At 44.3% G+C, this 14,593-nt stretch overlaps 1 protein-coding gene across 1 annotated transcript; it reads left to right on the top strand.

The window, feature by feature from the left end:
* The first annotated feature begins 734 nt into the window (after nucleotides 1-734).
* On the top strand, nucleotides 735-13,365 carry si:dkeyp-69b9.3 (myocardin). The gene is made up of 16 exons (XM_019253439.2): nucleotides 735-1,226; nucleotides 2,178-2,341; nucleotides 4,700-4,753; nucleotides 5,629-5,675; nucleotides 6,012-6,078; nucleotides 6,735-6,860; nucleotides 6,985-7,181; nucleotides 7,507-7,647; nucleotides 8,293-8,458; nucleotides 8,577-8,757; nucleotides 8,850-8,994; nucleotides 9,084-9,659; nucleotides 9,750-9,848; nucleotides 9,973-10,110; nucleotides 10,195-10,249; nucleotides 10,360-13,365. Exons 2-16 carry the CDS (start codon nucleotides 2,287-2,289, stop codon nucleotides 10,800-10,802), a joined length of 2,490 nt encoding a protein of 829 aa, XP_019108984.1. The 5' UTR covers nucleotides 735-1,226; nucleotides 2,178-2,286; the 3' UTR covers nucleotides 10,803-13,365.
* Nucleotides 13,366-14,593: the final 1,228 nt, after the last annotated feature.

Genomic DNA, 14,593 nt, shown 5'->3' with positions numbered 1-14,593 from the left:
CCTCGTCGTAAAGACTTCCCCCGCCCCGAGTGTGTTCCTCTCCAACTTTCGCAGTCTCCTCTGCCTCACCCTCTCTCTACCTCCTGCTCCTCCTCCTCCTCCTCCTCTCCCCTGTCTCCCCCTCTCTATGACCTGCTGAACCAGCACACACCGGCCTGTCTGTCAAATCGACAGAACAGGTGCTCCAGGAACGACCTCACTTCCCCCATCTTTCCCCCCTCTGCTGCCCAAAGGCACACAAACACACACACACACACGCACACACTATATATTCACATGTAGAGAGCATGCACACATAAGCAGAGACTCTCCTATGTGTTCACTCAAGTTGCTTTGAAAGTGCAAGGTGAAACTTGGATGATTTCACTTGGCACCAGCGCTGAATGATACATACTGTAAACTATATGCTGACGGACGCTGACTTACTGACCTGTGACTCTCTGTGGTGTCTTACACTCACACACACAGACACACACACACACTCACGTACACGTATACTCGCATGCAAACAGTCCTAAATCACTTTAAGAGGGTGACCCAAAGGTATCTTGACAGGAGCATATGAGCCTGCAGTTCTGCTGCAGTACATGATTTGATGTGAGTCCAAAACACTCCCGGGCTTTTCTTGCTGCTGTGTAATAAACCGTCTCTTTATCCAGCCTTCACTTTTCTATCCATCACATTATGTGTCAGATCAGCTCCTAACATTAAGGAGCTGCGCTAACTTCATCAGTGAGCGTCGGAGACATGTACAAACAGTGCTTATTGTCTTTGAATCTGCTCCTCTATCAATCAATCAGTCAGCAGATGTCAGGGGGGAGTCGATGGCTGCTTGGTGAGGGGGGGACACATGAAGGGGGAGGGGTAAAGTTTGACAGTCACTCACAGTTGGCACCGAGGATCCAGGATGCTTTGAGGCGGATGGGGAGAGGGGCAGAGAGAGCGAGGCAGAGGTAGAGAGGGTGAGTTTCTATCGTAAGGGGGAGAAGAAACCACACACTCTTTGCATTTCACCTTTAGGAAACGGAGAAAGTGAGAAGTGTGGAAAAGGGGGCGAAGGAGTAGAAAAAAAAATAGGATATGAAAAGAACATGAAAGAAAGAAATCGTCATTAAACGCACCACGAAGTTCTCTCTTTCCCTCTCTTCCTCCATCTCACACCTCTCTCAATTTAATCTTAAATCCACTCCAATTTCCCCCGAGGGACTCAATTCTCTCCTTTTCCTGTAAGTATTCTCTTTCATTCTCTTGCTTTTTATTCTCTCAGTGTTTTCAGTGTCTTTCTTGTGCCCTGTTGCGAAATAATGCCTGTGCCAAAAAGACGAGAGATCTCAATCAATTGCTTGTTATTTTGATTGCATTCACCAGAGTGAGCGGTCCCCTTTTGGACTCCTCATATTGGAAATAAGCGAGGTGTGTGTGCATTTATGGGATTGGGAATAGGACGAGCGCTGTGGTGATTTAGTATGCATAACCTCAGCTATTCCAGAGTACGTGTGCGGTGGTTTTGTATGTGTGTGTTTGTCCATTCCCCTCAAACAGGCTTCCTCTGGGTGTTCTGTGGCTGGCCAGTTCAAATCAATATTGTTAATAGGTTGTGTGTGTGTGTGTGTGAGTGTGTGTGCACTAATGCAGCTTATGTAGATCTCAAGCTCTCTCTATTTGAGATGCAGCTCCTCTTCTTTTAGTGCATGACACATTTGCAGGTCCTGCTGTCACAGTGCAAATGCGTTGTGCGATGCTGTAGGTGTTGGGAGTTCATGTTTGTCCGACACAATCAGTGTCCTCCAGCCTTGACGTCTTGAGTATCTGCTGGGGTTTTTTTTGGTCTCCTTCACTCTCCTCTTCCTCCTTCTTCTTCCTCCATTGCTATGTCTCTCGAAAAGCCTCCTTGTCTGTTTAATTCTCTGTGTCGTTAGTCCTGTCTCCGTGGGTGGGCCTATGTGACTCTGTGTGTGATTATGACAGGCTGTCTATAGGGAGGCCTGCTGTTGCCAGAGCAGCTCACTGCAGTGTTCAGTCTGCCTGTAGGTCTGAGAGGCTTTGCGTCTCTATTTCCCCCTCAATCTATCTCCGCTGTGCTTTGTGTGCCTCTATCAATATCGGTTTGTGTCCATCAGTGGATTAACAAGCATCTGTCTCTCTCCCTCCCCTGCTTCCTCTTGCTCTCCCAACAGCGAGAGACAGAAGGAGAGGAGTCCATTCCTCCTGGTAGTGTGACACCAGGAACCTACTCTCTCTCTCTCTGTGCTCCACTCCCTGGCTCCTGCACACTCCCCTCCAACCATGACACTGCTGGCCTCCGAGAGGTCGCTTCTCATCCGGAACAAGTTCCGCTCAGGTGAGGGATCCTGGAGTCTCAACTGACACCAATTAAAGGAGAGGAGGATTTATTTTCCCACAACAATGGCTTTACATCTCGGACGTAATTGGCAACATTAGCATCAATATGCAGAGGTGAAGCATTTGTGAAGGTTATTGGCTGGTCAGTCACGTTGTCTATCATGTGATCAATTGAGTGAAGGTATTGATCATGGTGAATGGATTTAGTGATTGCTGCACGCAGACAGATATGTTTTCAATGGACGGGAGGACAGCTGAGCCTGAGGCTAAGGATCTCTGCATGATACTTTGTGACACTTTAAACTGTATGTTATTGCTAAAACAGACAGTGGGTCTTTAACAGGAGAGTCCTTTATATTTAAAGTCTGTTCAAAATTTAGTAAAGTAAAAGGTGTAATGTTAAATAAAAGTACAAAAGCATTGGGAACAAAATATACTTAAAATACCAAAAGTAACAGGACTCATCATGAAGAGTGTATATTATATTTCTGGACTATAATTATGTGTTGTTATTATGATTAATGACGCTTTATTGTGTGTGTCACATTAATGTTGCAGATGGAAAAAGTGGGGCTAATTCTAATTACCGTTTTTATACTGCTTGGTATCTTATCCTATAAAAAGATGTCATAATTTATCAGTTGATTTATATTTTTATTAATAATCTGCAAAGCAACTAGAAACTAAAATGGTCAAATAATTGTAGTGGTAAAGTAAAGTACTAGTGTTTCACAATTGTACTTAAGGTACTTAGTTACAACCCATGGTTCAAATCTCTATAACATATATAAGTATATAGTCTGTAAACAGGCTGTAAAGTCTTTAAAAAAGGAGAAATTAATTCCAAATAAAATGATCAACTGAGTTTTACTCATCCAGTATATTACCCTAATGGTTAAAACCTTCAGGAGACAACCAGACAAACAGCGAGTGCTCAGCAACCTTCCTATAACTGCATAATGCACGTCTCCCTACAAGTTGTAACGGCTGCTGTTGTGTTCCCTGGCAGCTGTCGTTAACGGCTGGTAAAATAGAAAGGCGAGGAAATGACATAGACAGTCCCTTAGGTGTACAGACACCTGCTGGAAAACGTGATTCTTTAGGGCAGCTGCTCTGCTGGAAATCATGTATGTACAAAGCAGAGCCAGTGTGTGAAACTGGTGTCGATCCTTTGTGAAATAAACATGAGCGTTTGACTGCCAGCATATGACATAATACAGTTTGTTTGCGCTCTTATTAATTGTTTAATTGGCCTTTGACATGAAGTACCATCAACGTTAAGAAAATCTTGTAGTCCTTATGTTAAAATGATATTTTCCAAACTTTTTCAGCTTGCAATACCTTGTTACATTATGAGTCTATGAGCTGTGAATTCAAGCAAAATATCCTTCAAAGGTTGTTTTAATTAGTTGTTGTTTTTTATTAATTTTAATGATTTTACAAGGCCTAAAGAGGTGGAAGTAGTCAGTTTGCATAAAAATTGCAAAACAGTAAGTCATTTATAAGAAATATGTTTATTTTGTTTTATCTTGCTAATAATTTAGTCGTTCAGATTCGTTTTAGGACTGACTATTAGGTTGAGAACCAATATGTTATGTGATGTTTGTAAAGTAAAGTGGTTTGAAGTGGAGGTCAAGACTCTTATTGGGCCTCAGGATCAGACAGAAACTCTGCTGTGATAAGCACCGCTTCCCTAACTTGCAACGACAGAGCACAGCATGTTAATCTGTCCTAAATCCACATTTTTACAACGTTAAACTTTTGTTTTGAGTTGTCTGAGAGGCAGGAAAGCAGGAAGGGTATAGTTAGCAGCACGAATGAGGATGACGTGAGGAGGTGGGGATGCATAGGAGGCTTGTGGAGAGAGTGGGACAGCTGAAGGGGGGATGGGACCAACAGAAATAGACATACTGAGAGATAAATAGTCACTGCCCTCAAACCCCCCGCCGCACAGCACTCCCCTCCCCTCGTCAGGTCTCTCAGGTCTCCGAACTCACCGAAATGTATCATGGGGAGGGAGGGGGGCCATTCGGTGTAACTGGCCCAGCCCTGCCCTGCTTCACCTGTTTGTGTGTGAACTGAATTTTAATGTGTGTGCACACATGGTGGAATAGGTGTGTGCAAGAATGCAAGGAGATATATAATGTACAAGCGCTGCAAAGTCACAGGGTAATAAAAGCTACAAGGCCATATCGTTTAACAGTGATTGTGCTGTCTTGTGTTGCTCAACTCTTATCTTTCTACGCCAACGTCTTTTCTTTTCCCAGATAATTTGTCCTTCAACAGGGAATCTGACTTACTGTAACTTGTGATATTTCATCTTTTTTTTCTAACAATCTCTGTTCTTCTCTTTCAGTCCTGCAGTTGAGGATTCAGAACCGAAGGCAGAGTGAAATCAATGCAGACTCTGGTTAGTCTATGTGTATCATTAACATTGTGATTGATCCATGTACACTAAGACTGCAGGTTGGATTTCATAGGAATGATCTTTAGGTCACCTCTTTTCACCGACAGATGATTGCTTATTGATTAGTAAACGTCTTTGTAGGTTTTAATATATTGAGCAGTTTTTTACCTTTGGAGTCTATATTTTGTATTTAATGATGTGCTATAAACTCTCTGATTGTGCAAGAGTCTACTTTAATATACAGATTAATGGTTAGTGCAATATATTACCTTATATCCTATACCTTATACCTTATATCTAGCTGAATAAACATTTACCAAAACTCTTAATAAGGGGGGGGATAAAGCCAGAATAACAACGGTTGAATTATGAATTAATTAACAATAATTAATTAATTAATATAATAAACATGCACAAGGCCACACATACAGCAGGTATTAGAGATATACATCTCTATACATCTCCTACATCAGGCATAATCTGAAGATAAATTGTTCTGTAAGCATAAAATACAGATAGATTCACCCATATCTGTGCTGAAAATGTGAAACAGACTAGTCTAGACTGTAGAAATACACACAGTCTCAGGTACTTAGTCGACAGGCAGAGTGCCGAGCTGCAGTTCGCTTCTCGTTGTCTGAGGCTGAAGCAAATCGCACAGAAAGCGCTGCACATTTTAATGCCTGCCAGCACAAAAAGAGTGCCTGAGATACTCCGTGCTGTAACTTGGAGGGATGAGTTGAAGACTCAAAGTGCTTTGTCGATGCACCGGTTCACCTGAGTTGCTCCTTTACTAGGCATAGCATAGTCTAAAAGAACAAAATATATACCTGCATTTGTCATTTAATCTTATAACCACATCTTGCTTGTCTCCATAGGGTTGAAATCTACTCAAAAAGCAGAGAAAGACCAGAGTGAAGCTCTGGTGAGTAGCATCCACTTCCTCTCAGTGTAACAACAGCATGACATTTTCACATTATGGATCCTGCACACACATCAGACTTTTCCTTTTATGTTTGCTTGTTGATTATATTGACAGAACAGATTGAAATAACACTTTTGTTTATCTGTGTTAGGCGTAGGTTCAAGTGTTTCCCACCTAAAAAAGAGTTCATTTGTACTGGATTACTAAATGATCAAAGCGTTGCATGCAAATGTTATTGAGGGGAAGCACTGGTGTAAATTTTATAAGGCTGCATTGACATTGCATTGTGATCTTTGGGCCCTCGCTGTTGGTTTGACCTGCTGTTTCCTGATGCAGCGTCTAACCGACGATGGTGCTGCTCAGAAGTTGCCCCCTAGTGGTCTGAACACTGAAACTGCACAAGGTGATGCCCCCTCCCTCTGCCTCCCGTAATGTTGCTGTTTCTCTCCTGCTTTATCCTGTATGCTCCCAGCAAAATGCAAAGTAACATATGTCTCTGCCTCGATCTGTCTTTCTTTCTTTCTTTCTTTCCCTGTTGTACAGTAGCTGTGCAAAGAAAATCAAGTGTGTGAATCTGGCAGTGGGCTCGGTGCTTTATCAGCTGTCAGTTAGACAGAAATGTGACCTTGTTGCACGCTGTAGCTCTGCATTCTAAGCAGCCTGCAAACATATCAGTGATTGACAGCACATGATAAACACGCCCGTCCAGAGATCATCATTTTCTGCCATTACTGACATCTCTCTCTCTCATCTCTCTTTATCTCCCCTCACCCTCCACCCTTCCTTTTAATTTGAAAAGACTTGTTTGCTTTCCCGAACACTCATTTTCTGCCCTTTTAAAAATGTGTGTGTGTTGATATCCATGGGAATACATCTCACTATGGGCTATTTTCTGATGTCTCTGCTGGTTTGAATTGGGACTGATAGCCTGTGGCAACACTGGTGTGCATGCTCACGTCACATATGTTCTGAAATCCTGTTGCTTCTCTCTCTCCAATCTCCTCCTCTCCTCCCATCTGTCCCTTTCTCCCTGCTTATCTGCAACTCCCCTCCCCGCAGAGAAGACTGTGTGTGGGCCCCAGAGGCAGAAGAAGGCTCGCCAGGCGCAGGACCTCAGCGAGAGGATCCAACGTCTGCCTGGACCCGTGGAGCAACAGCACGAACACACACTGCCCCTGGAGAACCGTGAGTCAACACACATCCGCATGCACACACACAGGCAGAGTTGCACACATGTTTTTTTTATTTCCCATCCAATCTCTTCTGCTCCTTTTTTGACCTTACTTCCCTTTCACTTTCATTTCCTCAGGCCCTGCCTCTTTCCCACTGTCAGCTGATGTCTTCGAAGATGACATCTCGTCATGCTCCTCTTCCCCACCCACGGAGCAACATGGCATTCACCAATCACCGGCCTTTTCTTCATTGCCAGGGCTCTCAGGTGACCAATTACTGAGTGACTTCTCAGCTGTGGGCCCGCCCCTTAACCACAGCCCCAGTCATGCTCAGGTGAGGAAACAACACCTCTGATTAAAAACCTCCTGTATCATTATGGGCCTTTCTCATGTCTCAGTTTGTAGCTCCTCACCTCGTCTCCTCTTGTCTTACTCCCTCCCACCCGAGATGCTAGTTGAGGAGGCGAGGAAGAGACGCGAGGAGAGAGGAGGCGAGGTGTCACAAACTAGAGAAATGAAAAGAGTATTAAGCTGGCAGCAAAAAGAAAGTCTGATAAATTAATTCCCTCCAATAACACATTAAAGTGAATATTAACAGACTGATGCGTTTATAAATAGCCTCATATGTCAACTCTGATAATCTGATATTCTGCCTTCAGTCTGGTTTGGCGTTGCTCCCGGCAACCGAGGGCATCAGACAACCGCTGAGTGTAACACTGGGTGAATCAAACTCCATGGCAACAACTGGGAGACCAAATGGGATGTATCTGACCTCTCAGACCACACCCCTGCTGCCAAAGGTAATGTGGGATTAGTGCACGGTAATGCTGTCACATAAAAACACCATTTATTTATTTTTTATTTTTTTATTTCTGGGCTCATTAAAATTTTAGTCTTCTTTTTTTGTTTTGAATATTTTCAGAACTCCTCAAAATAAATTTAGAGCATGAAGAATGCAAACAGATAAAGTGGTAGTGTTGCATTTTCACGCAGAAAAACAACATTCAGGTCGAGTATGTGTGCGTATTTGCTTGCTATGGCGACAGCAGGTACACAGCATCAAAGATAAAAGAGCATTGTAGAGGTCTTCAACCTAACAGGATGGTCACTCCTCTGTTTTGTCAAACACAATGCTCCGCTGTAAGCTGCTCTGCATTCATTACTGTCAATTTGCACTTCTGGGCGAGCTCAGTATTTGCCCTGTAGGTTAACACATTCACACACGAGCGGCATGGCTGTGTGTCAGAACACAGCACATGCTGTCATCTGGAGATTTGCGAGGCATTTGTACATTTCATGTAAGATCTTAACCTTGACGTAGGGCAAATCCTCATCACACAGCGTGAAACGGCTTGACATTTTCTCTGAGATGTTTCACGCGTTTTATTTTTTTTTTAAGTTACTCACAGTTTGGCTGCCGTTTTAGGAAATGTGTGTCTTTACAGACAGCTCGGCCTCCCAGTCCCACCTGTTCCTCCTCCCTGCCCACCTCCCTCAACTTCAACCATCTCCCCCGCCCACGGAAACCGCGGGACACCAAACCCAAAATGAGGAAACTCAAGTATCATCAGTACATTCCTCCAGACCAGAGAGGAGGGTCTGGCACTGGAGGTACCAATATGATGCTTTACTTCTCTACATTTATTTAAAAAAAAAATCCTGTCCAATCATGGCTTGCTCTTGTGATGAGGAATTTGAATTTAGCCTAAAGAAAAATGTGTATTTTCAGGGGGAGGAGCCAAACAGAAGAGCCCTACCCCTGCCCAGCCTTTAGACCCTGCCTATTCCCACCTCCTGAAGCAGCAGCAGGTCTTCCTCCAGCTGCAAATCCTCCAGAACCAGCAACAGCAGCATCAGCAGCAACAGCAACAACAGCTACAACCACAACAACAGCTCACTGTTGTGCCCAGGTATGCAAACAGACTGCTGAGCCAACTGCTTTATCAATGAGAAATAGTCCTCAGACAGTCTGGGTGAGTTAATGCGTCTGTCATTCCTCCAGTGGAGATCACAGTGATCTTGTGAAGTCCTCTGGGGCCATGCCCCTTAATCCCCAACCCGTTCCCGCCACAACAAACCACACCCCTATGGACACAAACCTGGCATCCAAGCCTGAGCTTCTGCCTGCCAATCTCGTTGATCTAACAGTAAGAAAAGCATGAAAGCACACTAACTATCATTTACAATTCACGCGGAAAACAAACTCCTAAGTGTTTTACTTCTTCCCTTTCTTCAGGTGTCAGAGTTGCGGCAGCAGTTGCGGCAGCGGGGCCTCCCTGTCTCCGGCACCAAGCCCACTCTTTTGAAACGTCTCCGCCCCTTCCAGCTTCCCCACTCTTGCCTCACTCCTGCTCCGCTCTGCCAGCTGGGTACCAGCCTGGAGTCCCTCACCCCATGCCCCCCGCTGCCACCCAGCCAGAGCCCCGGCTCAAGCTCCAGCTCCGGACTAGACTCGCCCAGCAGCAGCCCGAACCAACAGATGTACATCCCAGACAGAGGAATTCCTAATGGGATTCTCACTGACGCTCCAAACGGGATTCTGAACACAATGCCGAACGGTTTCTCGTCAGTCAGTTTGGCAGGCGAACAGTGCGGCCTTACCAATGCTGTCTTCCTGGCTCCTGCAAGCACAGCCTCGGGAACTCCAAGTCCCAGTCTACCCATGTCGTCCTCCTCGCCCCTGCAGTGTGGGACTCCCTGGAGAAGCGAGAATGAGCAGCAGCAGCAACAGCAGGAGCTGAGTGTCGAGCTGGAGATGAGGGAGAGGTTAAGGAGCAGGCCCAGAGACCGCTCCACTAACACCGGCAACGAGGTGAACAAAGACTCAGATCTTTGGTCTATGTGTTGGTTTATTTGTTTGAGTGTTTCAGTCACGACTATTATTTTGTTATTCCTCCTTCAGTCTTGTGGCGGATCTCTTCATCCATTCCTGCAACAGGATCTGGGATGCTCTCGAGGCAAGCCAGAGACGGACACGCAGACAGAGGTGTTGTTTACGCAGGTGAACACACAAATCAATACACACATCTGAATAATCACTTTTCAAGGGTACATTAAGAACCTTCAATGCGAGCACACCCTCATCACCACCTGTCAACTAATTTACACCCCTGCTTTCTAATCAGGTGTTCTCCTGCCAACCGTGTGATGTGATTGGCCAGGATTTCGAGCTGCCAGTGCAGATTACAGCAAGTCCTGTTCAGATTTTGCCTGGTGTTCGCAGCTTGGAGGAAGAACTACAGGAAGCTATCCAGAAAGCGCAGGTTGGAGTCTGCAGACGAAGGAAGAGATCACAAAGAGTTTGTTTCGTACAGTGGGATCTAAGTGTTTCTTTCTTTTGGCCACAGATGGATCCTCGGCAGTCCATAGACGATATCCTGGATGAGCCTGTAACTTGTGTCGGTGTGTATATATATAAATATTTATATATGCACATAATTAATAAAGAATTCAACTTAAATGATGCTCATATTTCTTTCAGTGTCTAATCGTTTTTACTACCTCTCTTCCAGGCTCTATCAATGTCTCCGATCATAAATCCCCTGCACACTCAGTCCCCGGCCCATCGCCGCCGCCTCCTCCCCCTCCTCCTCCCGCTCACGCCGATCAGTCCCAGGCCTCCCAGCAGCACAACAAGGATGACAGCTTCCTGCCTTCACCTCTTTGCTCCTCTCTCTTGCTGGAGCTTCCTCCATCTCCTGCTGTAATAAACCCCAGCCAGGTGGTCCCAGCTCCTCCCCCACCACCCATCTGCACCTCCCCTCTGTCGTCCAATGGGAAGTCACGAAAACGACGGGCTCCGACATTGTTTGACGCCGCCGACTGGCTTGAAACGCTGACATCTGGCCTGCGCCCTCTCACTCCACCAACAGCTCCTTTTGTTGAGTCCGACTTCAGTCTGGATTCAGATCTGAATGTCAGCCGAGTGCTGGATCTAATGATAGAGCAGTGGTGAGGACCTGTGTGCGCATATCTGTGTGTAACACCTTTGTATGTACAGTGTGTGTTGTATTTTTTGACGGTCGTGAATGGGGTAGACTGTATGCATCCCACTGAGGGCACAAGATTGTGAATAGCGGCCTTCATCCATCCATCCTTGAAAGGCTGTCAGAGTCGCTAGCTCCACGCAATGTCGAGAGCTGGATTCATTGCAAGCTTTGATGAGGCAACAAGAGCACAAACACACGCACACACAGACACTGCCGAGCGCTTGTTTAAAAGTACTAGGGCTCAGCCAGGAATGGCAAACAAGCTACACATCTGTGGATTGACACACTCCGCAGCACAATGTTTGCAGTGCAAAACAAAAGAAAACCTGGTGGCATATTAATTTAAACATGCTTCCTGGCTGCGTTGGGTGAATGTTGTTTCTGACTTATCTCCAAAACCCGTTGTCGGACTGGGTTGAGTGTGGCCCCTGGTGTTGACTCAGTCATTGAGTCCCAGCCATTCATAAAGCCCATTTAGAGTGTGTAAAAGCCAGACAGTGCACACAGCTTGTGTGTGGCTCCAGACCTTAACCCCGGTGCCAGACACACAGTCGGCATGCAGAGGGAGAAAGCTGGCAGAAGCTACAAACAAGCAGTGTGAGTGTGTGCTCATGTGTACGTGCAAGCGCGTATGTGTTGAGTACGTGCGTGTTCAATATGTAACTGCGTGCGACTGTGCACACAAGGCTGCTTTTGTTGTTTGTATGTGTTGTAACACCCAAATGCTTCCATGTATATTTATAAGCATTAATGCCAAATGCACTTGTAGTTATTTGCTTACAATTAAGTGATCCTGTTTGTGTGGTATGATTGATCTGTGAGAGGATATGTGTGAAAGACACCGAACAAGAAGCCGTGGATTTCTGTGTCCACATTTCAGACCAGACATTTCATCGTAGTCTCGCTGCCAGCAGGCAGTAACTCCAGTGTAGTTATCCAGTGTAATCATCAGAACAACCACATTTTGTTCAAGTCACCGTCCTCCAGGAGAGCAATCAGGCAACAACCCCAAAAATAGTCCCCTATACAAATGCACCAATCAGACAAGCGAGAGTTCTCTCATCGCTTTGCAAAAACAGGTGGTCATTTTGTTCCCTGATTAACCCCCAACAGTGTCTGGCCCGCTGCACAGCGCTTACTCTGCTACTAGCAAAGCCAGATTTAGCACAATTTATAGCCCAACCTCAAGGCCACACCTGTTCACTTAGTGTAAATTAATTCCACAAATGTTTTATTTGACATTGTTAAATCTTTTTTTTTTTTTTGCTGTACATTACAAAACGTTTCTTCCATTTCCATTTCTATTTAAGGGAAAAAAAAAATGCACTGTAGAATTAGCACAAAATAATGTTATGGAGATTATGTAACATATCACATGACCAGAGGTGAGCACGTCAGTTGAAGCTGATACAGTAAATGCTGCACATTTTCTTACTGGTGACAGTGATCTTGCTTTTATATTCTACATGATTTACTGGTCATGCAGAAATGGGTACATTATTTGTTTTCATAATACACTTTCGGTGAGTTATATCTATTTTTAACCCCACTTAATGTAATGACATTAATGAAAACAAATCTGACAGAGGTTAGCTACCATTAACCTCCGCTCTGACAGATAAATCTACATCTTCATCAACTTATATTCTGCCCTTAATTGGCTGCATTCATATCTGGAACATTTTTATAATTTTATAACTAACTGGAAGTGCTTCTGTAAGAAGAAGGAGGAGAAGTTTTGTCCTCTCCTCAGTCTCCAAAGCATCGTGTAAAAAGGTTAAGTGCTGAGTGCAATATGATTTGTGTAAAGGGCACATAAACTGACAGATCTGAGGTCACAGTATGTTCATGTCATGTCTTTTGTACGCAAACTTTTCAGTGTTGTTGCCGGCCAGAAGGCTTGTTCTCATGATTAGCCGGTGTCTTAACCAAGCAAGACAGCGTAAAATCGTTTGGAAGAAGATATCTGTGCGCAGGCAAACAGCTTTACGTCGAAGCAATTCTTGGACTGCTTTTTTTTTTTACAGAGACAATGAAAAATGCAGTAAAATGTGGATGGATGGCTATGATAATCATAGCGATCAATAAACATTGCCTGCTGCATGAATAAAAAAAAAGAAAGAAGAAGAAATGAAAATTGATAGGCAGGAGAGTAAGATGCTACCTCCTGTGACTTCCAGTGCTTTAGGGCCCACACCAGTGTTTTCCTCTTTTCTTATTTAATTTCCAAACACTGGTGCAGAGTTTCCTGGAACACCCATGAGACGTTTCACAGGTTGGACTAAAGCCCGGGTTTAATACTTGTGTTTTAAACTTGACCTGATGTAGATTTGAATCTGGTTAGGACAGATTGGAAACACTCGGGTGATTCAGGTAACTGGACTCTGTTGGCCACTTCTGCTGCTATAAATGCCTTATTATGAGAGAAAATAAAATGTTTGCTTTTATTTATTATGTAACTTATTCATGCAAAAATACCAACCACTGTCCAAAATGTATTTACAAGCATTGAGAAAATTAAAGTCTTAATAGATTTTCTACGTGGTTCCTCTTTGTTTTTTATCCATGGGAAATGAGCAAACAGCTCATCGCTGTAATGTGGCAGATTCAATGAACAAGTGGATTGCTTCATGAAGAAAGAACTACTGATGATATAATTCGGAGGAAACTGTCCCAAATTAAGCCTTCTCAAATATTGATGATCAAAAAGTAAATTAAATATTCATTTGCACCAACATGCTGCTTAAATATCCATGAAACAGCACCAGCATACACATGGCTTGATATTAATCTTCATAATGATACAGTATTGTAATCTGGAGGAGCAACGACGTGGCTGTGAATAAAAAGCAGCATAAACTATGACCTCCAGTCAGTGATCACCATAAAGCACCACCAAAGGAAACAAAAAAGATTTTATTTTCATTAAATTTACCCCGCGATGTGCTTTTGTTGGCTTCATCAGACCGTGACCTTCAGCATGCATTGAGGCGATTTGCAGCAGAGTGTGGTGAGAGTCAGCAACTCCAAGTCTGAGGCCAAGGTTCTCTGCTGGAAAACAGTGGAATGCTGCCCGCCCCAAGCGAAGGAGTCCCCGGGGGCTTGTTCACATGGGTGAATGAGAAAATGGAGCATGAGATGGACCAGCGGGTTAGATTGGTGTCGACAGTACTGCAGACGCTATACCGGATTGTTGTGGGGAAGACGGAGCTGAGCCTTAACGTGAAACTCTTGATCCTTGCCTGTCTATTGTTTTGCAATGCAAAAAGACTCCTCAAAGGATCAGTGTGTTGGATTTAGTGGCATCTAGAAGTGTAGCTGCAGATTGCAACCCCTTCCACTCGCCCTCCCCTTCCAAGCGTGAAGGAGAAATTATGGTGCAAGAGCGAAATGGTTTGTGGGCTACTGCAGAAACAATGGTGGTGCTACACGGAAGTATGAAGTAGAAATAATTATGCATATCATACTCTATTTCTTCCATATTGTGTAAATCGAGCCCCCTAAACTGTGCATGTGGGACCTTTAAGGCACAGTCCTCTTCTGTGTTTCTGCAAATAAACTGCTTCTATAAAAACAGGTGAGTTGATTAATTGATTGATTGATCCCAGAGTGAGATGTGCTGTGAGGATCCATCTCCATTCCAATCAAAGAGAGGAATATAAAGATACAACAAACTCACTTACAGCTGTGCGGGATCTAAACCAGCCTGTTTGTTGGTTCTACAGCGAGCTAAAGCCGCATATGTTGATCCTGCCAT

This window comes from Larimichthys crocea, chromosome XIII (assembly GCF_000972845.2).
Source record: "Larimichthys crocea isolate SSNF chromosome XIII, L_crocea_2.0, whole genome shotgun sequence".
Taxonomy (NCBI): domain Eukaryota; kingdom Metazoa; phylum Chordata; class Actinopteri; family Sciaenidae; genus Larimichthys; species Larimichthys crocea.
The sequence above is the reverse complement of the archived record's forward strand: the minus strand, read 5'-3'. Positions and strand labels throughout refer to the sequence as shown.

Bases quoted from the DNA above. Each gene is read 5' to 3' on its own strand.
- si:dkeyp-69b9.3 (XM_019253439.2), top strand. From the start codon at position 2,287: ATGACACTGCTGGCCTCCGAGAGGTCGCTTCTCATCCGGAACAAGTTC. The intron at 6,861-6,984 runs GTGAGTCAACAC...TCATTTCCTCAG, and splicing joins CACACTGCCCCTGGAGAACC to GCCCTGCCTCTTTCCCACTG. The intron at 9,849-9,972 runs GTGAACACACAA...CTTTCTAATCAG, and splicing joins CAGAGGTGTTGTTTACGCAG to GTGTTCTCCTGCCAACCGTG.